The 27,399-nt window shown below is 41.7% G+C and overlaps 1 protein-coding gene across 1 annotated transcript in view; it reads right to left on the reverse strand.

The window, feature by feature from the left end:
* The window catches only part of DNAH5 (dynein axonemal heavy chain 5), a 265,487-nt gene that overhangs the window by 155,622 nt on the left and 82,466 nt on the right, over positions 1-27,399 (reverse strand). Inside the window, exons 30-35 of the mRNA XM_040262501.1 lie at positions 24,423-24,576; positions 22,379-22,542; positions 20,362-20,518; positions 14,981-15,193; positions 13,562-13,786; positions 11,980-12,152 (exon numbers count right to left, since the gene is read on the reverse strand). Coding sequence (XP_040118435.1) covers positions 11,980-12,152; positions 13,562-13,786; positions 14,981-15,193; positions 20,362-20,518; positions 22,379-22,542; positions 24,423-24,576 — 1,086 coding nt within the window. The remainder of the gene's footprint in view (positions 1-11,979; positions 12,153-13,561; positions 13,787-14,980; positions 15,194-20,361; positions 20,519-22,378; positions 22,543-24,422; positions 24,577-27,399) is intronic.

Genomic DNA, 27,399 nt, shown 5'->3' on the forward strand with positions numbered 1-27,399 from the left:
AAAGACAACCCCAAAGCTAATCCCATCACCATGAAACTCAAGACTGTGAGCCACGCGGCAGAGCCGTTCTCCTGGGTTCCCTTACCCTACTGCTCTCCACCGGGCACCCCATCCCAATAAAGTCTCTTGCTTTGCCAGCACGTGTGTCTCCTCAGACAATTCGTTTCCAAGTGCTAGACAAGAGCCCACTCTCAAGCCATAGAAGGGGTTTTCCTTCCTTCCACACAACTACACCATGTCATTTAAACCCCACTAAACCCTGTGCGGAAGTCAGTTATGGTCCTCATTTTATAGATAAGGAGAAAGGCTTAGATGGAATAGTTTTTCTCGAGGTCACAGCAGTCGGGGAGCTGAGATTTGAGTCAGTTTTTGTGGCCAATAGCCCTCTCACTTCCCACTAATAGGACAGACCCACACTCTCAGGGTAAGGAATAAATCTCCAGGAACTCTGGCCACCCAGATGCTCTGTCTTGCAAAGATCCCTCTTTATTATGGGATCACTTGGGTTTATATTTAAACTGAAGAAGTGGCAAGCTATTAGGCTGTCAGAAGGAAATCACATTATTTACATAAAAAATGGGCATCCACACTAGGTGATTTCTTCAAAAGGATGGACTTCAGTCCAAGTGATACTGAGCAGAACCCTGTGGGATACTGGGCACAAAAGCCTTTCTGTGTTCCCCATGTCTTGAATACAGGAACTAGGCTTCATTCAGCTTCCAAGACTTTCCCTGAGTTCCAAGGGGCAGATTCAAGCAGTTGTTAAACAGGGAAGGGATGGAACATGGGGACAAAGGAGGAAGAGTCAAGAGTAATAGGAGTGTAACCTTGGGGCAGAGTCCTGGTTCCCTGTCAAGGGATACATGTAACAATATCTTTGAGCTTCTTTGCAGATGTTGAAACCCCCACCAGGTAGAAGAAGATTAAATGGTATGGTGCCCACAAGCACACAGACTGCAGCCCAGTTTGAACCAGAAGGTTCATGATGCTGACTTCCACTTATCTTGCCAGCCACCAATGAGAAGATCCACAACGGATGAGGATCTCTTTGAACCATGAATATAAAACTCCTCACTAGCCCCTCCAGGTTCACTCACAGTTTTGAGGACATTAGCCTGCTGTGGCCCCCTTTGCTTGGCAAAGCAATAAAGCTATTCTTTTCTACTTCACCCAAAATTCCACCTCTGAGAATTAATTAGGTGTTGGGGTATGGAGGTTGGATTTGGCTTCAGAACCACTATGCTGGCACCCAAACCCTCTAGGACTTGCCTTTCAGAGGCAAGTGTGGATCTGCCGGAGCATCTTCATGTACCTGTTGACATGACTCTCCCCAGAGCATCCTACATGTATGACTACCTCAGCCCTCCCTCTCGGCTTTCCTGTCTCTTTGACTGCTTTCAAAAATGTCATCATTCTATTTATTTCCAGTTTTCTAAGGAATATGCTGGGCATACACACTGAGGAAATTAGAATTGAAAGAGACACGTGTACCCCAATGTCCATCGCAGCACTGTTTATAACAGCCAGGACATGGAAGCAACCTAGATGTCCATCAGCAGACGAATGGATAAGACAGCTGTGGGACATATACACAATGCAGTATTACTCAGCCATTAAAAAGAACACATTTGAATCAGTTCTAATGAGGTGGATGAAACTGGAGCCGATTATACAGAGTGAAGTAAGCCAGAAAGAAAAACACCAATACAGTATACTAGCACATATACATGGAATTTAGAAAGATGGTAACGATAACCCTGTATGCGAGACAGCAAAAGAGACGCAGATGTACAGAACAGACTTTCTGACTCTGTGGGAGAGGGAGAGGGCAGGATGATTTGGGAAAATGGTATTGAAACATGTATAATATCATATAAGAAATGAATCGCCAGTCTACGTTCGATGTAGGACACAGGATGCTTGGGGCTGGTGCACTGGGATAACCCAGAGGGATGGTATGGGGAGGGAGGTGGAAGGGGGGTTCAGGAGTGAGAACTTATGTACACCCGTGGTGGATTCATGTTGATGTATGGCAAAACCAATGCAGTATTGTAAAGTAAAAAAAAAAAAAAATTAATGTCATCATTCATGAAGGGTTTTGGAGTTTTATATGATCTGGTAGCTTTTAGCGGCCAGGTGGCACTAGCAATAAAAAGAATCTGCCTGCTAATGCAGGAGATGCAAGAGATGCAGGTGTGGCCCCCGGGTCGGGAAGATCCCCTGGAGTAGGAAATGGCAACCCACTCCAGTATTCTTGCCTGGAGAATCCCACGGACAGAGGAGCCATGGGCTACAGTCCATGGGGTGGCAAAAAGTCGGATACGACTGAGCACAAACAAACACACACACACACACACACACACAGCAACTCTGCTACAGTTTCCTGCCTCCCTACTAGAGGACCATAAGCTCTCTGCTGTCAGGAACTAGGTCTAGTTCACACTTTTATCCCCAGCCACTTGCCTAACCTGACACCTCGTATTCTATGAACATTTGTGAATAAATGGCTTGAACTGGTCCAGCCATACACTCATCTGCTTCCTTTTGTCCCAGTAGCTACTGGAATCAGAGGTGCAGAATCTGACCATGGCACCAAATGAACAATGATCAACTCTAGGACTCAGGGCTCATTAGAACGCAATTGTCATATTAGGTATTCATAGCTCTCTAGACACATTTCACCAGACATAAACCAGAAGTGCTTCCAGTTCCTATTATTAAACAGTATTGATTCTAAAATGCTGAAAAACTTGCCAACACAACAGGCGTCCATGAAGCAGGAAGTCAATTTTCTTTGCTGAGAACTTGGTTTAATTATAGACTATTTAATTATAGGAATGCTTAAGGAGATATGAAAGTAAAGAATTTGTTATCAATGATTAACTAAATATCAAAAACACAACCCAATCAAAAAATGGACAGAAGACCTAAACGGACGTTCTTCCAAAGAAGACATACAGGCACATTAAAAGATACTCAATATTGTTAATTATTAATGAAATGCAAACCAAAACTGCAATAGGTATACCTCACACAGATCAGAAAGGCCCCCATTAATGGTGGCCATGACAGTAATGAATGCTGGAGAAGGTGTGAGAAAAGGGAACCTTCCCACACTGTTGGTGGGAATGTAAATTGGTGCAGCCACTATGGAAAACAGTCTGGAGGTTCCTTAAAAAACTATAAATAGAGTTACCATGTGGTCCAGCTATCCCACTCTAGAGCATATATCCTAAAAAGATGAAAACTGTAATTCAAAAAGACACATGCACCCCAATGTTCATAGCAGTGCTATTTGCAACAGCCAAGACATGGAAACAAGCCAAGTGCTCATCAACAAATGACTGGCTTAAGAAGGTGTAGGGTGTATACATATATATGTATATATACTGGAATATTATTCATTTATTTAAAAAATGAAATAGTACCATATGCAGCAATGTGGATGGACCTAGAGAATATTATACTTACTGCAGTAAGTCAGAGAAAGACTTATATTATATCACTTTTGTGTAATCTAAAAATAATACGATTGAATCTGTATGCAAAACAGAAATAGACTCACAGACATTGAAAACAAATTTATGGTAACCAAAGGGGAGAGAGAGGAAGGGACAAATTATGGGATTAACTGACATATGCTACTGTACATAAAATAGACAAGCCAAAAGTATTTACTGTATAGCACAGGGAATTATATTCAATATTTTGTAATAACCTATAATGGAATATAATATGAAAAAAATAATAAATTTGCTTTACACTTGAAACTAACACAATATTATAAATCGACTGTACTCAAATGTAAAAATTCTAAACAAAAAAGAAAAGTAATAGTCATGTTAACATTATTAATGATGATTTAGATTAACTCGGTCTCCAGTACTCTTGCCTGGAAAATCCCAGGGCAGAGGAGCCTGGTAGGCTGCAGTCCATGGGGTCGCTAAGAGTCGGACACAACTGAGCAACTTCACTTTCAGTTTTCACTTTTCACTTTCATGCACTGGAGAAGGAAATGGCAACCCACTCCAGTGTTCTTGCCTGGAGAATCCCAGGGACTGCCGTCTATGGGGTCACACAGAGTCGGACACGACTGAAGCGACTTAGCAGCAGCAGCAGCAGCAGATTTACTCCATGGCAGGCCCAGTGCTGGGTCCCAACCTACAGTACCTCCAGTTCACACAATGATTGCAAAAGAAAAGAATCAGAAAGGTTAGCTGTCCTGGTCAACACTTCACAGTACAGTGGCCAAGACCCAGATAAAACTCAGGGAAGCTATGAGAATATGTCAGAGAAAGACACACGTCACGAGGACTGTCTGCCTTTCTTATTAGAAGATGAAATGCCTTCATCTGTCTTCAACCTCTGCTGCCCTCCATCTTAAGTGACAGGTACTAAGACTGCCTCCAGTCTTCTCGACTTATGTTCAGAAGTAAAAAAAGGACTGCTCATGAAAAATAGCACGAGCTATTAGAAAAAGGCAGTATATGTTTTTAGCATATTTATTGACTATTTTATCCTCTGAAATATTTGCAACTCCATCCACATGACATTAGGCTTCCCAGACACAACTGCTATCAACTTTGTTGAATTTTCACAGAGCAGTCCGTGAAAAGCTGAGAAGACATCAAGTATTAATCCTAGTGAGTAATTATTTGTAAAAAGGCAGCCAGTCTTGCAACAGACTTGCAAAGAGTGACTCACTTCTACCATCATCAACTCAGAGTAAAAACAAACAAGTGAACATTTATCATGAAAACAAACCTCCGAATCACCTCCACTTATTAACTTATAAATACCCTCTTTGCTTTTAAAGTTCTCAAGTTTTTTGATACAGAAAGATGTACAAGATAATGAATACAGTGAAAAAACCAAGTCACAAAAAAGTTTGTATAATCGAATACCTTTATGTGAAAGTTAGATTTTTGACATATAAGCATTTACAATTTCTTAGAAAATAAACTATTAATCATTGAAAAATAGAAAAAAATTTCCCCTCACACTTTAAACTTTATCTTTCTGTACTATTTAAGTTTTTTACCACAAAGATGCAACTTTGAAAATAAACATTTTTCAATTTATTTGGGAAATTTTATTTAGAACCTGTTAGGCAACAGAAGATGCTTGAGAGTCCCTTGGACAGCAATGAGATCAAACCAGTCAATCCTAAGGGAAATCAACCCTGAATACTCATTGGAAGGACTGATGCTGAAGCTGAAGCTGCAATACTGATGTGAACAGCAGACTCATTGGAAAAGATCCTGATGCTGGGAAAGATTGAAGGCAGAAGGAGAAGGGAGCGACAGAAGACGAGATGGTTGGATGGTATCACAGATTCAGTAGACGTGAACTTGGGCAAACTCCGGGATATGGTGAGGGACAGACAGGCCTGGCATGCTGCAGTCCATGGGGTCACAAAGAGTCAGACAAAACTGAACCACTGAACAACAACAACAAATGGAACAGAACTGTTCTAGGAGCAGTGAACAAATCACAAAAAGTCTATACCTTATAGAACTGATATCCTAAAGGAAGGAAATAAACTATTTAAAAATAGAAAACAGAAAAAAAATAAAGCTGGGTTAGGGACTATGGGGTGGGGATTGCTGATTCAAATGTGTCAGGACTGAAGACTCATGTGCAGAGACATCTGATCAGAGACCTGGAGGAGAGGAAGTAAGCTATGCCAGAGTCACAGGGGAAAGGGTTCAGGTGACGGCAACAGCCAGTGCAAAGGTCCTGAGGCAGCCGTGTGCTGAGACTGCTCAAGAAACAGCCAGGGAACAAGTAGCTGGAGCTGGATGAGGAAGGAGAGACAGTAGGTAGCAGGGACCCATCATGGCAGGTCACAGAAGTGAATGCGAGGACACTGCTTTTACCTTGGGTGAGACCAAAAGACAGGAGAAACATCAAGGCAAAGGGATGACAGGATATGGCTAATATTCCAGCATCGGAATTGAGAACAGACCATCGGGAACAATGGCAGAAGCAGAAGACCAGATGAAACAAATCGCCAGTCCAGGTTCAATGCATGATACTGGATGCTTGGGGCTGGAGCACTGGGACAACCCAGAGGGATGGTACGGGGAGGGAGGAGGGAGGAGGGTTCAGGATAGGGAACATGTGTATACATGTGGCAGATTCATGTTGATGTATGGCAAAACCAATACAATACTGTGAAGTAATTTTTTAAAAAAAGAAAAGACTACTGCAATCATCCAGCCTAGAGATGATGGTGGCTGAGACTGTGATAAGAGCAAAGGGGAGAAAAGTCGTCACATCCTAGGTGAATTCTGAAAGTGTCGGTCACCAAACCTCATGACAGATTGGATAATAATGTGAGAGAAAAAGAAAGGCATCAAGGATGCTTCAAGGATTTTGGCTTGAGCAACTGAAGGATGGAATCGCCATTTGCAAAGATGGAGAAGATGGCAGGAGAGCAGGTTTGTGAAGGGACAAGCAAACACAAGTGTGAATTCTCAGTACACATTTGAGTAAACATGTCATGTAGGCAAGTGGCTGTATGTGTCTGGAGTTCCAGGGACGAAGCCCCGGCAGGGCGCAAGACTGGGGAGTCCACATCTAGATGATACTTAAAACCACGTGAGATCATCTCAGGAGTATAGATGGAAAAGAGAAGAGCCCTGGTGTGGAAGAGCCCTGGTATGCTCTATGCTTAGAAATCAGGAGACTGGAGAGGAACCATAGGAGAGTATATGAAGGGACAGGCAGAACAGAAGGAACCAGGGGTGTCATGACCTGGAAGCCACATGAAGGAAGGGCATCAGAAAGGAGAGAGTGGGACTTCCCTGGAGGTCCAGTGGTCGAGAATCTGCCTGCGAATGCAGGCGACGTGGGTTTGATCCTTGCTCTGGGAAGATCCCACATGCCACAGGGCCACTAAAGCCTGAGCACCACAACTACTGAAACTCACATGCCTAGAGCCTGTGCTCTGCAACAGCAAAGCCACTGCAATGAGAAGCCCATGTACCACAGCTAGGGAGTAGCCCCCACGCCCCACAACTAGAGAAAAGCCCGCGCAGCAGTGGAGACCCAGCACAGCCAAACACACATGAAGAAATGAAACAATTAATTAATTGGAAAGAGAGAGAGAGTGACCACTTGTGTAAACACTGCTGACTGGTCAAGGAAGGGCAGAACTAAAAATGACCGCTGGATTTAGCAACACGAAGATCTGGGTGACGGCTCTACCAGGGGAAGAAAGTGTGATATGCAGAATGTGAAAGTGAAGTCGCTCAGTCATGTCTGACTCTTTGCAACCCCATGGACTGTAACCCACCAGGCTCCTCAGTCCATGGAATTTTCCAGGCAAGAGTACTGGAGTGGGTTGCCATTTCCTTCTCCAGGGGATCTTAGACGCTTTACCGTCTGAGCCACCAGGGAAGCCCGATGTGCAGAAAAATGGCACCCCCAAAAAATATACACGTCCTAATCCCTGAAAACACATTCCCTGCAAATATGACTGGTCAAGGAAGGGCAAAACTAAAGATGACCACTGAATTTGGCAACATGAAGATCTGGGTAACGGCTCTACTGTCACCCAAGAAAGTGTGATGTGCAGAATACTACTACTACTACTAAGTTGCTTCAGTCCCAAAAAAACTATCCACGTCCTAATCCCTGCAAACACGTTCCCTTAGACAGCTAAAGGGACTTTGAAGATGCAATTAATGTGAAAGGCCTTGATATGGGGAGGTGATCCTGGATTAAAAGTGGACCCTATCTAATCTCATGAGTTCTTGAAAAGGGGAAGAGAGAAGCAGAAGAGTGGGTGAGAGATATGAGATGGGAAAAGATCAGACAGGTCTCAATCCATGGTTGTGGCTGTGAAGAGGGAGGAAGGGGCCAGCAGACAAGGTAAACAGCAGCCCGCAAATGCTGGGAACAGCCCTCAGCTGACAGTCAGCAGGGAAGTAGCGGCAAAGGTCCTGCAACCTCAAGAGAAAGAATTCTGCCAACCAACTGAAAGAACAAGGGTCGGGGTCTCCCCAGAGATCCCAGAGAGAGCACACTTCTGCTGACACCTAAGGTTAGTCCAACAAGATGTGCGTCAGACTTCTGACATATGGAAACCCAAAGTATTGATCTGTGTGGTTTAAGCTTCTAAATGCTTGGCCATTTGTTATGACAGCAATAGAAACTAATACACAGAGCCTGAAATGGAGTGAATTCAAGGTCAAATAGGTGGACAAAAACTGCATTTTTGAAACAGAGACATAGAGATGTAAAGAGCAAACGTATGGACACTAAGGTGGAAAAGGGCGGGGTGGGGTGAATTGAGAGATCGGGATTGACATATATACACTACTGATAAAACGTATAAAATAGAAAGCTAATGAGAGTCTACTATATAGCACAGGGAACTCTATTTAATGCTTTATAGTGACCTAAACCGGAAGGGAAATCAAAAAAGAGGGGATACATATAGCTGATTTGGAGCCTCCCAGGTGGCTCAGTGGGTAAAGAATCTACCTGCAGGGCAGGAGCTGTAGAGACATGGGTTTGATTCCTGGGTCAGGAAGATCCCCTGGAGGAGGGCATGACAACCCACTCCAGTATCCTTGCATGGGAAATCCCATGGACAGAAGAGCCTGGTGGGGTTGCAAAGAGTCAGACACAACTGAAGCGACTTATCTGATGAAGCAGGCATAGCTGATTTACTTTATTATACAACAGAAATTAACACAACATTATAAAGTAACTATACTATACTCCAATAAAACTTAAGTCTTAAAAACTGCTTTTGAGGAGTTTTGATGTGAGCACAGAAATGGGAAGGAAACCAGAGCTTAGCAGTAGGATTTCCTGTCTGGAAGCAATTACAGCACGCTGTACATTGATGAGAACGATCCAGTAGAAACTGAAAATTATTGATGCTCCCAGAGACAAAATAGCTGCGTCAGCAGAGGTGCTGGCTTTGGATGACAGCACAAAATCCATCCCATAAACCAAGAAAGGGAGTGGATGGCACAAGGCCAGGTCCCTTGGTTGGCAGACGTGAAGAGTAATGACTGCAGGTCCTTTTATCTTCTCAGCAAAACAGAAACGAGGACTTGGGTAGAGAAAAGAAGAGAGGAAAAGATTTGAGGTTTGAAAGGACAGTGTGAAATAACTTTTACAGGTGTTTCAAGGAATTCTCTGCCTTTTGTCACTATTCACCTCTATACTTCAAACAGGAAAACTCCAAACAAATGTCTGACAGTATCCAGGGGAAACCACCTTTGAGGAGACCTAAGAAGGAACACAGAGCATGAAGACAAGACAACGTGGGGGAAAGGACACAGTGAAACCTCCTGCTACTGCTCCATCCTCCGGTAAAAGTGAGCATTTCATTCGGTATCATGACTGAGCAGAAGGTGCAATCTGGCAAACAGGGTTATTACGTCAAACTTTTAAATTTTGTCTGATCATATATATATATGTGCATGCGTGCTAAGGTGCTTCAGTCATGTTCAGCTCTTCGCAACACTATGGAATGTATCCCCCAGGCTCCTCTGTCCATGGGATTCTCCAGGCAAGAATACTGGAGTGGGTTGGTATGTCCTCCTCCAAGGGATCTTCCCGACCCAGGGATCGAATCCATGTCTTCTATGTCTCTTGCATTCGCGGGTAGGTTCTTTACCGCTAGCGCCACTGGGACGCCCATATGTATACACACACACACACACACACACACACACACACACACACGGCATGACATATGGGATCTTAGTTCCCCAAGGGATTGGACCACACCTCCCTGCATTGGAAGCTTGGAATCTTAATCTTAACCATTGGACCACCAGAGATAATATTTTCAGTCTAATAGCCCAGAGGTTCACTCTGTGAAAATGACTGATATTCAGGTTAGCTTCTTCTTAAGCCAAATGTTGATTTTAACACTCACCCATTTGGTTCAAAATAAGTATCAAAGCATTCCTGAACAGCACATATACAATGGGTGGATGCCATCAAGTTCAAATCAGACTATTAGCCACGGAGGAAGGACCTCTGGAGATAACCTGGTTCATCTTATAGATGAAGAAACCGGGTCCAGAGAAGCTGCATGTTGGCTCTGGCTAACACAGCGGCTAATAACAGGCAGGGGGCAGGACAGGTCAATGTCCACCCCGTCACTTCTCACCAGTGCATGCATTCACACTCAGTCATGTCCAACTCTTTGCGACCCTATGGACTGACCCCACCAGGTTCCTCTGTCTGTGGAATTCTCCAGGCAAGAACACTGGAGTAGGTTGCCATTTCCTGCTCCAGGGCATCTTCCTCTAAACTGGGAATGGAACCTGCATCTCTTACGTTTACTGCACTGGCAGGCAGATTCTTTATCACTGAGCCACCAGAAACCAGCATTCACATTTAATTTCTTTCCTGCTTAAAAAAAAAAAAGAAAAAAACACCTTTATTGCCTCTGTAGTGATAAAAGTGCCACAGCCCCCTGATGCAGCCCTCAAAACCTATAGTGATTTACACTTGATACATAGCAATGAATTCACTTTTTTTTCCTTTGATGTCCACTGTTATATGCAGGTCAGGAAGCAGCAGTTAGAACTGGACATGGAACAACAGACTGGTTCCAAGTAGGAAAAGGAGTATGTCAAGGCTATATATTGTCACCCTGCTTATTTAACTTCTATGCGGAGTACATCATGAGAAACGCTGGGCTGGAAGAAGCACACGCTGGAATCAAGATTGCCAGGAGAAATATCAATAACCTCAGATATGCAGATGACACCACCCTTACGGCAGAAAGTGAAGAGGAACTAAAAAGCCTCTTGATGAAAGTGAAAGAGGAGAGTGAAAAAGTTGGCTTAAAGCTCAACATTCAGAAAACGAAGATCATGGCATCTGGTCCCATCACTTCATGGGAAATAGATGGGGAAACAGTAGAAACAGTGTCAGACTTTATTTTTGGGGGCTCCAAAATCACTGTAGATGGTGACTGCAGCCATGAAATTAAAAGACGCTTACTCTTTGGAAGAAAAGTTATGACCAACCTAGATAGCATATTCAAAAGCAGAGACATTACTTTGCCAACAAAGGTCTGTCTAGTCAAGGCTATGTTTTTTCCAGTGGTCATGTATGGATGTTGGAGTTGGACTGTGAAGAAAGCTGAGCACCGAAGAACTGATGCTTTTGAACTGTGGTGTTGGAGAAGACTCTTGAGAGTCCCTTGGACTGCAAGGAGATCCAACCAGTCCATTCTGAAGGAGATCAGCCCTGGGATTTCTTTGGAGGGAATGATGCTGAAGCTGAAACTCCAGTACTTTGGCCACCTCATGCGAAGAGTTGACTCATTGGAAAAGACTCTGATGCTGGGAGGGACTGTGGGCAGGAGGAGAAGGGGACGACAGAGAATGAGATGGCTGGATGGCATCACGGACTCGATGGACGTGAGTCTGAGTGAACTCCGGGAGTTGGTGATGGGCAGGGAGGCCTGGCGTGCTGCGATTCATGGGGTCGCAAAGAGTCGGACACGACTGAGTGACTGCACTGAACTGAACTGAGGTCATTTAGGGCTTCCCAGGTGGCACAGCGGTAGAGGAACACCTGCCAATGCAGGAGACCCAAGAGACATGAGTTTGACTAGGGAAGATCCCCTGGAGGAGGAAATGGGAACCCACTCCAGTATCCTTGCCTGGAAAATCCCATGGGCAGAGGAGCCTGGTGGGCTAGAGTCCCTGGGGTCTCAGAGAGTCGGACACGGCGGAGCAACTGAGAAGCAGCGGCAGAGGTCATTTACACTTAGCTTCGGTAAGATGGAAGGCAAAGGAACCAAAGTCTGTTTCAGTCACAAGCCTCCTAAACCCGCTGTGAAGATACATGGGTAAAGCTCAAAACACCAAATTTCAGAGTTTCGTATAAAAGAGGCCATCAGTCAAAATCCGCTGCACACCTGGAGAGAATGAAAATGTGGGAGATAGGGGAGAGAGAGGCTGAGGAATCATAGAATCCTTCCATCACCTGTCTGTGAGCGGTGTTATGACAAGCCTGTCAGTGCAGCCTAGAAATTCATTCTGGTAGATGAATGGCACGTCTGTGATGTGAGCCATCATCTTGTCAGAATCTTCGTTAAAATAAAATCGGCACTGTTTCAGCCACTCAAAGTCCGAAGGGCTCTTGATGTGCATGTGACACTGAAATGCAGAAGGTGTACATTAAAACCGAGAGGGAAACCATTCATTAACTATATACATCAGCATCCAGGTAGATCAGAATGTGAAGTAATGGAACTCAGACAACCCAACCGGTTGGGAGATGTCAATTACATCACCATCCAACCCATTCATTTATTGATCAGCAAAAACAACAACAACAACAAAAAGATACTTTCAAAGATATGAGAAAAAGAAAATTCAAGAGAAACACTTAATTGTGCCCCTCAAATTAAATAACATGCTCTATTTTAATAGTAAGATGCTCATATCTTAAATTTCATTCTTCAATGCCCAATGCCACAGTCCTAACCAGGAAATACAATCTATGAAAACCATTTTTGGCTTACCAAGATAGAACTAAACTATCTCATCAGGGGAAAAGAAAAAGAAGTCATCTCTTCTGGTAATAACTAAGTACATTGTTGGGGGTTTTACAATCCGTTAATTATCCTTGCTAGGATTTCAAGCAGGCCAAAATTTCTAACATCTAAATGGCAGGTTATTGCCCAGCAATGCTTCTGTATGAATTTTTTTAACCAAAATTTTAAGTCACTTTAATCATTTTTTTTTTACAAGTAAGAAATCTAAAATTACCCTGAGCCCTTTAATTCTCAGAAAGGCAAACTGTGTGCTTAACTATTAGGAGAGGAGATTAGCACATAACAGCCTCAATGTGCCACCTTTATTTCCATTACATCAGAACCAGCCTTTCATAATCTTTTTTACATAATGGGGTGAGACATGATCCGGAAAATTATTATGAAAATAAGAGCTTCGTGCCTCTTATCTAATGTCATATTTTACAGTAGAGGGCAAATTTCATTTCACATTTCCTATTCTCTACAGCTACCAAACTCTCTTTCTCATCCCTGCTCTTTCTTTAAAGGCAAGTCTGCATGACAACTGAATGTCACAAACTATATGAGGAAAGACCATTTGCAATCAACGAATGTAGCAAAACTTGTTACATATGTGATTTATGTTAATAAAACCCCTCAAAACTACTAAGCAGTACTACTAGTAATGTCACTTATTATTTCTGCATCAAGAGATTAGTCATCTTCGATTTAATAACCAAAAGAAGCATGAGACAAGTGAAAGCTCTCGATGACGCTACATGACATTTCAGCATTAAAAATGATCATGTAAAGAATTTCAAAATAAAGTCTAATTGCCTCCATAACACCTTAGCTGAGATCATCAGAAAATGGCCAAAACTTCAGCTAAAGACTGAAAAGAAAATCTAACAATTTCTCTTCATAAAGATGCCTCTTTGCCTGAATTGTATCTTTTCTCTGAATTCATTCACACTATTCCTGGTAGGTAAACACAGATAGTGTCTGGTATTTGTTCTTCTGTATCTGCCACAGCATTTACAAAGCATTTACCAGGTCATCAAAGATATCTCGTTGGTGCACATGAATAGTAATCAGTGTCTCATATTTAACTCGCTCCACGGAGCTCAGGTCCTTGGTTGTCACGTCTATCAACGTGTTCAGTAGCTCCAGGAAAGACTGATTGGTTTTCTGCATGATTTTTTTATCAAACTTGGCATTTCTAAGGGCCTCTTCTGAATCCCGTGTCCATATCATTTGAATTCCTAATAACCCAACCTTATGGAAACAAAAAGGGTTTATGAGTATTATGGCATATGAATATATTTAAACAGAAATTACAACAGTTGTGATTATTATGCAAATGTCAAGCCATCCTGTATTATACCAGCTTGACGGGCTGCTTCAAAATCTATGGAAACTCTATGCATATTGTTTACCTGACAAACATATACAGCCTTGTGACGTGGCTACAATTTTTTCATCTCACTTTAAGTCATACCTCTCCCTCCATAGATTTTAAGTTACTGACATGGAAAGAATATGTCTTCAACCTACTTTCATCAAACCAACAAACGGTTTATACACTGTAATCACAAAATCCTTATTGATCACATCACTAAGGAAATATCATTTTCTGTATTTTATTGCTAAATGTATTTGTCATTTTTCTAGTAAAACACAGGACATTTTATGATTTATGTACTAAAGAAATTCAGTAGGAAAAAACTATTTTAAATTTGTATGACAAAACCAATACAATATTGTAAAGTAATTAACCTCCAATTAAAATAAATAAATTTATATTTTTAAAAAAGAAATTATATTCACTCCCTCTCCTTTGCTGCCCAGCACATAGGATCATTGGCACCATCTTTCTAGATTCCATGTATGTATGCATTAATATATGATATTTGTCTCCTCTTTCTGACTTACTTCAGGAGAGGGTGGGTTGCTTTGAGAGAATAGTATTGAAACATATACAATACCATATGTAACATAGATAACTAGTGGGAGTTTGATGTATGATGCAGGGCACCCAAAGCCGGTGCTCTGTGGAAGGAGGGAGAAAGGAAGGATGGGGGTTCAGGAGGAGGGAACACATGTATGCCTATGGCCGATTCATGCTGATATATGGCAAAAATTTTCACAGTATTGTGAAGTAATTACCCTCCAATTAAAATTTTAAAAAGGAAAATACTTCTTACATATTAAAAAAAGAAAATATACCAATATTTCTATAGCACAAATATATACATCTATAAATATATATGTATAGACATAGATACATAACAGCAACAATCTGTAGTTGAAATCTTTAAACTTATCTATATTTAACAAATTCTTATGAAAATCTCAATATTGTTCTGGAATTAAATTATAGTCAGTTGTGTCATTTATAATAGACAACAAATAAGATCTAAAATGACTTTTCTGTTAAAAAAAAATACTTTCCAATTTCAATACACTGACCTGAGCAGGGAAGGAAGAAAGAAATTCAATCAGTTGGAAATCTGTTTCTTGAATATTTGCTGCTGCCTGGCGAATCACAAGATGTAATGAGGCCTGAGATTCCTCCAGGAGAGAATTAAGCCAAACTTCCACATTGCCCTCTGCCATCACGGGTTTATGCAATTCAACTGTCTCACCCTCTCGAGAAGAAATTGACAGAATGCGATCATAGATCTGTGTTAGAAGCCCAAGAAAAGCTATATTTACATAAAGAATGAATTTCTCCATTGCCCTCTTGTCAATGTTATCCTTCCTGTAGAAACTTAAGCTATATATTATAAAATAAAAGGCAAAGTATGATACAAATTCAATTTCAAAACAATTTTTTCAAAAGATAGCCATGAAATCAAAAAGGGAATACTAAATCAATTTCAAATACTCTATGCTTAAGAAGGAAAATTTTGTAAGAGAAATATTCAATACAAATGTGATAATCAAAAAGTTTCCCCAGATGAAACGGGACCCTCTGAGAGTCAGCCATCCATACCACCAGCTTATCAAGTTGACCTTAGCAATCACCTGGTCAAAATGATCAATGCAAACATCCCACATGGTGATTCCAATTCTACACTAAACATTATGCTCTTTACAGAGGCTGTTGGTCACACATAATATATTCTAATGCAAACCCAGCTCCTAGTCTGGTGATATCACTTGCATTTACATGCAGTATGGCATAATGAGAATGTCTGCAGCATTTGGAGTTCAAAACACAGTTCAGGTGGTGCTGCGCTATCCACTGACCGTGCAGTGTTGGAAGACAGATATCTGAGACTAACCTTCCTGTCTCCAATTAGTCATTAAAAATCCTGCCTGTCTTACTTTCCTACTCACCTTACCAGCCATTCATGCCAATTAAACAAAATATAGTTGGCTCTCCACATCCATGAGTTCCAAATCCAAGAACCCAAACAATCTCTGATCAACAATATTTAGAAAAAAATTCCAGAAAGTTCCAAAAAGCAAAACTTGAATTTGCCGCATACTGGCAACTATTTACACAGGGTTTACATTATATGGTAAATAACCTAGGGACCACGCATTGTTGTTGTTCAGGCACTTAGCTGTGTCCAGTTCTTTGCGACCCCGTGGACTGCAGCACGCCAGGCTCCTCTGTCCTCCACCATCTCCTAGAGTTTGCTCAAATTCCTGTCCGTTGAGTCACTGATGCTATCTAACCATCTCATCCTCTACTTCCCCCTTCTCTTTTGGCCTCAGTCTTTCCCAGCATCAGGGTCCTTTCCAATGAGTCAGTTCTCATTACATGACCAAAGAATTGGAGCTTCAGCTTCAGTATCAGTCATTCCAATGAATAGTCAGGGTGTTTTTTCCTTTAGGATGGACTGGTTTGTTCTCCTTGCCGTCCAAGGGATTCTCAAGAGTCTTCTCCAGCACCACAATTCAAAAATAACAATTCTTCAGTGCTCAGCCTTCTTTATGATCCAACTCTCACATCCATACATGACAACTAAAAAAATCATAGCTTTGTCTATACAGACCTTTGTCAGCAAAGTGATGTCTTTGCTTTTTAACATGCTGTCTAGGTTTGTCATAGCTTTCCTTCCAAGGAGCAATGCATAGGTATATTCAAATACTACTACCTTTTATATAAGAGACTTAAGCCTTCACAAATTTTGGTATTCTCTGGGGTCTTGGAACCAATCCTCTCCACAGTTACTGAGGAACAACTATGATGCCAATTATAAAATAAAGGCAAATGTTTGTTTTTGTTCTCTAATAAATGGAATATTATTCCCTTGGGCTTGGATTAGTCTGCATTAATTAAATGCTCCTTAGTTGTCCACAGAAGTTATCTACCAAGAAGCTGATGAGCCTTGAGTTTCAGGGTCCCTCCTTACACAGACTCTTCTAGGTCCTGAATATAAGTTTGTATTTATAATCTTATAAGATTTAGGATCCATAAAACCAGGATCAGCTCCTTGTCATTAGAAACCTTATGGCAGAAACAGCAACAAGAAAAAAAAAAAAAAGCAATGCTACTTGTTTTTAAGCAGTAATTGCTATGAACAGAGGCTGAAAATAAGGATGTTTCAGTTATCTTCAATGTACAATCAGACAATGAGAAGCTTTGCTCTGGGACCATAAAGTCCTGGGGCTAAAGCAGAAGGATTTGAGCAAAACATCAAGCAGAACCTCCCTGGCAATTCAATCCCTTCATTCAACCCATAGATGCAGTAGATCTATAAGAAACGTTGACTTTTTTTTAACCATTCAATCCACACTGTCTCTTCTCACCCTCCACTGATGCCTTTTGTTGTAACAACTCAGCCTTTTCCATCCTGACTTTGCAATCACTTTCAACACTGATTTCCTTGCTCCCCGTTCCATTCCAACTCCTACCCTGACACAGAAGATCTTTCTGAAACACAAATCAGGCCACTTCTCTGCTGAAAACCTCCCCCGCTTTTTGTCACATTCATGATGAAGTACGTCCCATAGTATAATGCACTTGGCCCTCTGGAATATGGTCCATGCCTCTTTCTTCTCCTTTTCCCTTTGCTCATCAGCCTGTGTTGTGGGTTCAACTGTGTCCTCCAAAATATATATTGAAGCCTCAAGCCCTAGTAGCTGTGAACAGACCATGTTGGCATCCACTCAGTCATGTCCAACTCTTTGCGACCCCATGGACTGTAGCCTGCCAGACTCCTCTGTCCATGGAATTCTCCAGGCAAGAAAGAATACTGGAGTGGGTAGCCATTCCCTTCTTCCGGACATCTTCCCAACCCAGGGATCAAACCTGGCTCTCCTGCATTGTAGCAGATTATTTACCATCTGAGCCACAAAGGAACCCCCTAGTACCTGTGAATGAGACTTTATTTGGAAATAGGGTGTTTGCAGATGTACTCAAGATGAGGTCACCTTGGATGGCAGTGGACTCAAATCCAACAACTGGCATCCTTAGAAGAAGGAGAGCTAGATGCAGACACACAGAGTGAAAGTCTTGTGAAGATAAAGGTGGGGATGGAAGTGGTGTCTCCACACCCAAGGAAAACCAAGGATTGCTGACCACCAGCAGAACTAGCAGACAGGCAGATCCTCCCTCAGAGCCTCCAGTAGGAATCAACCCTGCCAACATCTTAGTTTGGATGTCTAGCCTCCAGAACCATGAGAGAATAATTTTCTGTTTTAATTCATGGAAGCCCTAAGAAAGTAATAAACTCCTCACATACTCACATTTCTGACATCCCAGGCTCCCCCTTGCACTTGCCCTTGCTCTAAGCAGAGGTCAGGGGGGTCCCGTCCCCACCTGCCTGATATGTTTCACTCCCCTTCCAAAAACCAGTTCAAACATCACCTTCTCCTGCAGGAAGCCTTCTGCTATACCCCTTACGTGCAGGTTAGGGCTCCCTGACAGGCATTCGCATGCTTGTACATCACATGAACACATGCATGCATGCTATGCTCAGTCATGTCCAACTCTTTGCAGCCCTACGGGCTGTAGCCTGCCAGGCTCCTCTGTCCATGGAATTCTCCAAGCAAGAATAATGGAGTGAGTTGCAGGAGCTGCCCTGGTGGCTCAGATGGTAAACAATCTGCCTGCAGTACAGGAGACCCAGGTTCACTCCCGGGGTCAGGGAGATCCCCTGGAGAAGGAAATGGCAACCCACTCCAGTATTCTTGCCTGGAGAATCCCCTGGACAAAGGAGCTTGGTGGGCTACAGTCCATGGGGTTGCAAAGAGACGGACACAACTGAGCAACGAACACATGAGCACAGCAAATCAAAAATATCGACAGTTTAATGGCCAAATTTCTCTTGAATGTTGTGCTGCATAAAAACAGCTACAATATGGGTTGCAATATACTCTTCCTCGGGACCCCAGGACTGACATTATGCCAGTGAGAGGTTAAAAGACCGGCTTTTAATGGCTTCGAAGAATCCACCTGCCAATGTAGGGGACACAAGAGACAAAGGTTCAATCCCTGGGTCAGGAAGAATCCCTGGAGAAGAAAAGGCAACCCGCTGCAATATTCTTGCCTGGAAAAGTCCATGGAAAGGGGGGCCTAGTGGGCTAAAACCTATGGGGTGACAAAGAGTCAGACATGACTGAGCACATACACGCACGCAATGGACTAACTCTACCGCTGCGGGAGCTGCGCTCCGCAGACCCCACCAGAGCACGAGTCCCCTCAGGGTGGCATAGTCCCACTGTTAAGCACAACATCCAGTCTATGGTATTTGCTCAACAGATGTGAACTGCATTCTAGGATGAACAAATAAATAATACTGAGGTTTGTATGAAGCACCATAGAGGAACTGAATGTTATCCAGCTGGAAGGGTCATTTTTTAGGGAATTTGGGGTGAAGGGGTGAATTAGATAATCTCTTCTAGCAGCTGTGCAAATGTAGTTTTCCTCACATTAATGACTTCTTTGGGGTCTCATAAATGTCACCATTCTTGAAACTTATTCAGAGTGTTTGAAGAAAAAAAAAAAAGAAAGAAAAGTTTTCAATGGAGCATGATGCAAAACATGGAGGATCATTATATCAAAACTGTCCAAAGCCTCATTAAAACAATTAAATCAGGGAATTTCCTGGTGGTCCAGTGGTTAGGATTCAGTGCTTTCACAGCCATGCCCTGGGTTCAGTTCCTGGTCTGGGAACTCCCACAGGCCATGCAGTGCAGCCTTAAAATAAAATAAAAATAAAATAGATAAGGACATAAATGCTGACTATTCACTGGAAGGACTGATGCTGAAGCTGAAGCTCCAATACTCTGGCCACTTGATGTGAAGAACCGACTTATTGGAAAAGACCCTGATGCTGGGAAAGATTGACGGCAAAAGAAGGGGACGACAGAGGATGAGATGGTTGGATGGATGGCATCACTGACTCAATGGACATGAGTTTGAGCAAGCTCCAGGAGGTAGTGAAAGACAGAGGAGCTTGGCATGCTGCAATCCCTGGGGCCGCAAAGAGTAGGACACGATTTATCAACTGAACAACAAAGATAAAATAAAATAATCAAACAACTGTGGCAATTCTGTTCAATCAAAGCACTATTTGATAAACAATTATTAACAACTTTTTTGCTGTGCCAAATTTCTAAACAATTAACTTGACATGTAAAGCCATGAATACTACATATACAGCATTCTTAATCAGATTTAAATGATTTGTTATTCACATCTATACTTTAGATATTAAAACATCACAAGGTCTGAAGGCAAACAGGGCCCAAATGTATCATTTTAGTCATTGGGTAATGCTCAATGGAGAGGGAGGTAATCCTTAGTAAACACTATTGGAGAGCTATTTAATAAAGACAGTTGAGATTCCAGGATATGTAAATCACCAGCCAGCAAAGAGAATTAGGCAAACCTTTTCATGGAACTTGACAGTCTTAATGTTGTCGAATACATTCAGTAAATGGGCTTGTATCGTATGCGGGTCTGATGCCTGACCCAGAATCTCCAGGAGAGCGGGGTCCGAGACAAAGAAGAACCGGGGAAAGCAAAGTCGTTTTTTCTCCAAGTATCTAAATGGGGAGGAAAAGGTAAACTTCATAAACACACACACAATGCCAAAAAGTATTTCTAGGAATACTTCAATCTGGATGGAAACAGGGAAAAGACTTTGAGAGAAACTAATTTTCCCATGCAATGTTTTTGCTTTGTTCTGTTTTCTTCTGTTACTAATTTTGCCAAGTGGGATTCCATATTCTATTGGGAGACTGTGTCTTTTCCAAAACTGATAGAATTTATTCATTTTTCACAAATATAATGCATGTATTTGACTTAACCTGAAAATGTTTGTACTTTGTAGAGGACAGGAAAAATTACACACAGTGAGCTTTTTTTGGTTTTGTGTTTGTTTTGTTTGTAAGCTATGTCAGCTAAAGGTCGACAATTCAAATTCTCAGGATTGTATCTTTTTTTTTTTTTTTCCCAGCTATGCTGGATCTTAGTTTCAGTACACAGGATCTTAGTTGCAGCATGTGGGATCTAGTTCCCCAACCAGGGATCGAATCCAGGCCCCCCACATTGGGAGCTCAGAGTCTTAACCACTGGACCACCAAGGAAGTCACAGGACTGTATCTTAAAAGAATCCAATGAATCAATCGCTGAAGCAGAAGCAAAATCCAGCTACATGGAAGGAAGGGTTTTGACTCTGTTCTCTGCCTCCAGGAGCTACCAAAACCCAGTGAATGTTTTTCGTTCTGTCATCACCCTACTTTTGCTGCACTTTCGTTTCTATATTCCACGTATTTCTACTTCAGTGATTTTATCATGATTAACCAAAGAGTGAGAAAATTATTTATTACTCTTGGAATTCATCCAGCCTCCACATACATCACTGCAGTTGTGTCCGCATATATTGACAGGTATTAGATTGGGCTCTTGTTTTTGTATAATCCTGACTGCTTGTGTATACTACACAGTTCATCTTGTTCTTCAGTTAGCCAGTTCAGTCACTCATTCGTGTCCAAATCTGCGACCCCATGGACCACAGCAAACCAGGCTTCCCTGTCCTTCACCCACTTCCGGAGCTTGCTCAAACTCATGTCCAGTGAGTTGGTGATGCCATCCAACCATCTCATCCTCTGTCATCCACTTCTCCTCTTGCCTTCAATCTTTCCCAGCATCAGGGTCTTTTCCAAGGAGTCAGTTCTTTGCATCAGGTGGCCAGAGTATTGGAGCTTCAGGTTTAGTATCAGTCCTTCCAATGAATATTCAGGACTGATCTCCTTTAGGATGGACTGGTTGGATCTGCTTGCAGTCCAAAGGACTCTCGAGAGTCTTCTCCAACACCATAGTTCAAAAGCATCAATTTTTTGGTGCTCAGCTTTCTTTATGGTCCAACTCTCACATCCATACATGACCACAGGAAAAACCATAGCTTTGACTAGATGGACATCTGTCAGCAAAGTAATGTCTCTGCTTTTCAAAATGCTGTCTAGGTTGGTCATATCTTTTCTTCCAAGGAGAAAGCATCTTTTAATTTCATGGCTGCAGTCACCATCCATCTTCTCAGTTCTCTATCTTGTTCTTAGTTGAGTTTAATGAAATAATTTGCTTCTTCAGATGTTTATCCAAAAAGATATCAGAAAAACAGGTATATTCATTTTACAAACAAGGACTGTATGAAAATATTTGCAAGATCTTGTCCCAGCGATGGAAGAAGCTGTTAATCTTATAATTTCAGCAACAGAGAAATCAATTAATAGTAACTGATTGGAGAGTGGGTAAAGCTCCAAACGCTCAGTTTTATAGATGCCACAATGTTGGTCATGAATAAAGTCTAAGCCAAAGGAAACCAACTGGCTAATCCCATCTAGTTTCTCTGGTCCCTTTCATCTCTAGGATACTAAGAGCCTTCACAAACCCAGTGAACTTACCCCGTAAGGGATTTCTGGCAGATTTCCAACTGGTCCAGCAAGTGTGGTAACAGCTGCCCCATGGTCTCATCACCAACACAGCACTGAACCACATTAGGCGTCTCATGTGCCCGAGTCATGATCTTCACCCAAGATTTATCGATATTGGAAAAGCGCTTGGCTTCCTATGAGAACAAGGTAAGAAAGCACACTTGGACACATCTGTGACCCCAAGGATAGAGTGTTTCACACACCTCCCTCTAAGGCTGGACTTCTGACCAGTCTGGATATCTGCATACACCTGAAATGTTAGATGTGCTCTATTTCAATTCTTCCTGGGCCTTTTGCACCATAGCATCCTTCATGTATGGATATGAGAGCTGGACCATAAAGAAAGCTGAGCACCAAAGAATTGATGCTTTTGAACTATGGTATTGGAGAAGACTCTCAAGAGTCCCTTGGACTGCAAGGAGATCCAACCAGTCCATCCTAAAGGAAATCAGTCCTGAATATTCATTGGAAGGACTGATGCTGAAGCTGAAGCTCCAATACTTTGGCCACCTGATGCAAAGAACTGACTCCTTGGAAAAGACCCTGATGCTGGGAAATATTGAAGGCTGGAGAAGGGGATGCCAGAGGATGAGATGGTTGGACGGCATCATAGAGTCGATGGACATGATTTTGAGCAAGCTCCAGGAGTTGGTGATGGACAGGGAAGCCTGGTTTGCTGCAGCCCATGGGGTCGCAAAGAGTCGGACACATTTGAGCAACTGAACTGAACTGAACTGATCCCTTCTTAAAAAAGAATCTTCAGCTCAAACCTGGGGACTGACATTATGTTAACTGAAAACAGGAAGTAGATATAAAAATAATAATAAATAGATAATCTGGGAGAAAAGGACCCTCCCAATTGTTTTCAATTATCTTGATTTCTATACGGAGCATTGAATCATTTGTGTATTTAGAAAAATGGACATTTTAAAATTTTATAATTAAAATTAATTATAATATAACCTTAATATTTTGAAATATTTTTGAATAGACTTTTTTGAGAAAAATGGAAAATACACAGTTTATTTTGAGAGAGTAGGAATACCTTTTCTTTCTTAAAATTTTCTGAATTTTACCAGTGAGCACATATATCAAATATGAGACCAAGAAACTCCACCTAACTCCTCCAACATTATATGTGAAAGTTTCCATTATTAAGTCCAATCTGAGACTCTTCTTCACCAATAGAGAAGAAAAACATGCCTAAATATAAGTGCAAAAGTAAATACTTAAAATTTGAATGAATGGATATATTTCATTGGTAGCCACACAACACATAAATCTGCTAACAGATTTGTCCTCTATAATTAAACTGAAAACTAACCAAAGAGAAAGCTAAGGAAACCAAAGTGAACAATCAACATTATCATGCTCCTAGAACTCTTACTGTTAAAATGTTATAATTTTGCAAACAATTTCATGTAATTGGATAAGACTCCTTGAAATCTGGTAAAAAAAAAAAAAAGAGAGAGAGAAAATTAATCTCAAAATATACTCCATACGTACCTAGTGATATGATTACAATTTGTTGAGAAAAACATACTCAACATCTTGATAAGAAGCCCGTGTTGTTTGGGAGTTTTTCCTTGAAGATTCCCACCCCTCAATTTTACGCTGCAGATATAATTGGGTGTATTGTATAGTGTGAGTTATTTTAAGCTGTCGGTAATAGAACAAATTATCCTACCATTGTCAAGATAACAACTCTGTAATTCCACAGTGTTCCAATTTCCATCTTCAAATTATCTGAAGAAGTATATCAATTATGCAGGCATTCATTCTTTGATTTTTAACCCTCCATTTCCTCACGATTTTAAAGCATTCTTACTCTTATGCCCCTCTCTTCCACAATTTCTCTCTCTCTCTCTTAAGAATAGTTTGACAACAACAACAGAAAGATTGGAGAAGGGGTGGTTCAATAGAGGTCGAAATATTATTGCATTTTTAAAGGGATAATGAGCTATTAGTTCTCGAAGGTAAAAACCTAACGAAATCACAGAGAAATTTCTAAGACCTTGGGAAGTTGCTTGGCAATGTCTCCTCCCACAAAGACGGCTTCTAGGTAGATCCACAAGTTTTGCACCATCATCCAGCTCTCAATTATGTCTGCCGAGTTGGAAAGGTGTTGTACCCACTTTTGAATCTGGGCTTTGAATGGCATATTGTACCTAAGAGCAGAAACACATTAAGAATTTGGGGATTTGGGGTATTTCACGTTTGTTGTTTTCAAACTAAAGAGCTTTATAAAAATCCTGATTTTCATGTATTTCATTACAACTTTGATTATGTTTCTGCTTTTTAAATTATGTTACCATATTTGTGTAGGATATAAGATTAATATAAGTAGACATTATATTTAAATTATTATTTTTTTTTATTTTTTTAATTTATTTATTTATTTTTAATTTTTACTTTACAATTCTGTATTGGTTTTGGCATTTTTTGTTTATTTATTTTTAAATGAAACAAAGATGAATATCTTTCATGATAAAAGGTACAATTCACTAAGAAGATAGAATAAACCATTAGACACCTAACAACAAAGAAACAAAGATACATAAAGCAAAAATCAGAAGAAATATAAGGGAAAAAACAACATACAATCACAGTGAGACATGTTAACATTTCTCTGAGAATATTTATCAAGTGCAGAAAATATAAGAGTAGGAGCATCGTGAATAATGTCATTAATAATTTAAATACATGCGTTCATGTTTGTATACTCTTATCCCCTGAAGAGGCTCGCTTCCCAGCGTGCTGTGCACACGTCTTCCACAAGGGGGTGCCACGCGCCTCCCGGAAGTCTTGGCTCTGGGGCTGCTTTCCTGAGCTGGGGCTGTGGGCGGGAGCTCAGAACCGCAGGCGCAGGCCCAAATCACTTGCACGCGTCTTTGCTGGGGAGGAGAGCCCTAGATAAACTCGGTCTGTGAAGTGCTCTCAGGCGAGTAGGGACTCAGCAACGTGTGTGGGGCTGCCTCCCCCACGCAGGGGCCCTGAGAGCAGCCCGGTTCTCTCTGTGCTGCACTGAGTCCGGGCGGCCAAGCACCAGCGGGAGAAGCCTTGCAGTTGGGCTTCCCTACCTTCTGACACAGCGCTAAGTGCTGGAGCCCTTGGCAGGGTGAAAGCCACCGGCCCATAAACCCTCCCCAAGGGCGCCTGGGCCCTAGGTTCAAAGGCAAGGCACTAGAGGAACTGAGGCCAGGAAAATAAACAAAATAATTTTTAAAAATAAAGCTATGGTTTTCATACAAAAAATATTAAAAATAAATAAATAAATAAAACGATGCTACTGAATGCTTAATTCATCACTCCATGCTGGGCATTGTTAAACTGACTTTTCCTCCTTTTGATTCAGAGCATAGAGGGGTGCCCTGCAGTAGGAAATGGCAACCGACTCCAGTATTCTTGGCTGGAGAATCCCATGAACAGAGGAGCCTGGTGGGCTACAATCCAAGGAGTCACAAAGAGTCGGACACGACTGAGCAACACACAAACACACACAGAGAGGTGGGAGACGTGCCATCCAAGAAGCAGATCAGATGTTAGACTGGACTCCACTCATTCTAGTCTTTCCTGCTGCAGTCAAGGGAATAACTTTCTCTCTGCTGAACTTCTGTACCTCTTCCATGGGGTCTCTGGTTTTTCACACAATATGGAACCATTACAGAATCATTGGAAGGGACCAAACAACTAATTCAATTTTCAAGTATGATACTGTCTGGACTCTCTTTAGCCTACCCTCTTCTGGGCCTCTTTCCAACTTCCCATCCACTCCTGTCTACCTCACTCATGTCTGTGTGTACACATATATTTGAGGATTTCTTCATGTCCACACATGACCGCCACTTCTCTGTTTCTTTCATAGTTAATCTATCTTCCTATTTTCCTCTTGAGGCAGAAATTGATGGTGGTCTTCCAAAGTCTTTAATCTTTTTCTCCTTCTTCTTTAGATATACAAGCCCATTTCTACCTACACTCACAGGTGCCCAGTTAAAATATTGAATTTCCCAGCCTCCTTTGCAGCAATGTGTATTGGGAGATTAAGTTCCACATCAATATTTCTCAACCCGAGAAATATTCTAATTATCTGATAAACATGAAAAACTACCAGTGTCTGCCTAGATCCCAGCCCCAGGAACTCCGATTAAATCAGTTTGGGATGCAATACAAGCACTGGGACTTTTTTTTTTTTTAAGTTCCCTAGAGAATAAGACGGTTGGATGACATCACCTACTCGAAGGACATGAGCAACTCTGGGAGATGGTGAAGGACAGGGAAGCTTGGCGTGCTGCAGTCCACGGGGTCGCAAAGAGTCAGACACGACTGAGCGACTGAACAACAGCAGCAAAGCTATGGCTAGTGTGTAGCCAAATCTGGAAACCATTCTTCCAGATGAGAAGTGAGCAGCAGCACTGAATGTAAAGAATAGACGGAGGAGAAGCGCTACACCTGGAAAACAGAATGAGTGGGACAGTGCCTGGGTCCCCAGGGATGTGGTAGAGCCCACACTCCCACCTGAGCCATTGACCTTGGGACTCTTGGTACGTGAGAAAGATACAAACTTCAGTCTTGTTTAAGCAATGTTGCATATGGCACTTCCGTTATTTGCCGACAATCCTAATCCTAAATGATTGTACTTCCTTTCATTGTTTTTCTTTTTTTTTTTTTTTTTTTTTTTTTTTAATTAATTTATTTATTTTTAATTTTTACTTTACAATTCTGTATTGGTTTTGGCATAGATTGACATGAATCCACCACAGGTGTACATGCGTTCCCAAACATGAACCCCCCTCCCACCCCGCTCCCCACAACATCTCTCTGGGTCATCCCCGCGCGTCAGCCCCAAGCGTGTCATATCCTGCATCAGACATAGACTGGCATTTCGATTCTTACATGTTATTATACATGTTTCAATGCCATTCTCTCAAATCATCACACCCTCTCCCTCTCCCTCTGAGTCCAAAAGTCCGCTATACACATCTGTGTCTTTT

Source organism: Oryx dammah, unplaced genomic scaffold (genome assembly GCF_014754425.2).
Source record: "Oryx dammah isolate SB20612 unplaced genomic scaffold, SCBI_Odam_1.1 HiC_scaffold_20, whole genome shotgun sequence".
NCBI classification, from domain to species: Eukaryota; Metazoa; Chordata; class Mammalia; order Artiodactyla; family Bovidae; genus Oryx; species Oryx dammah.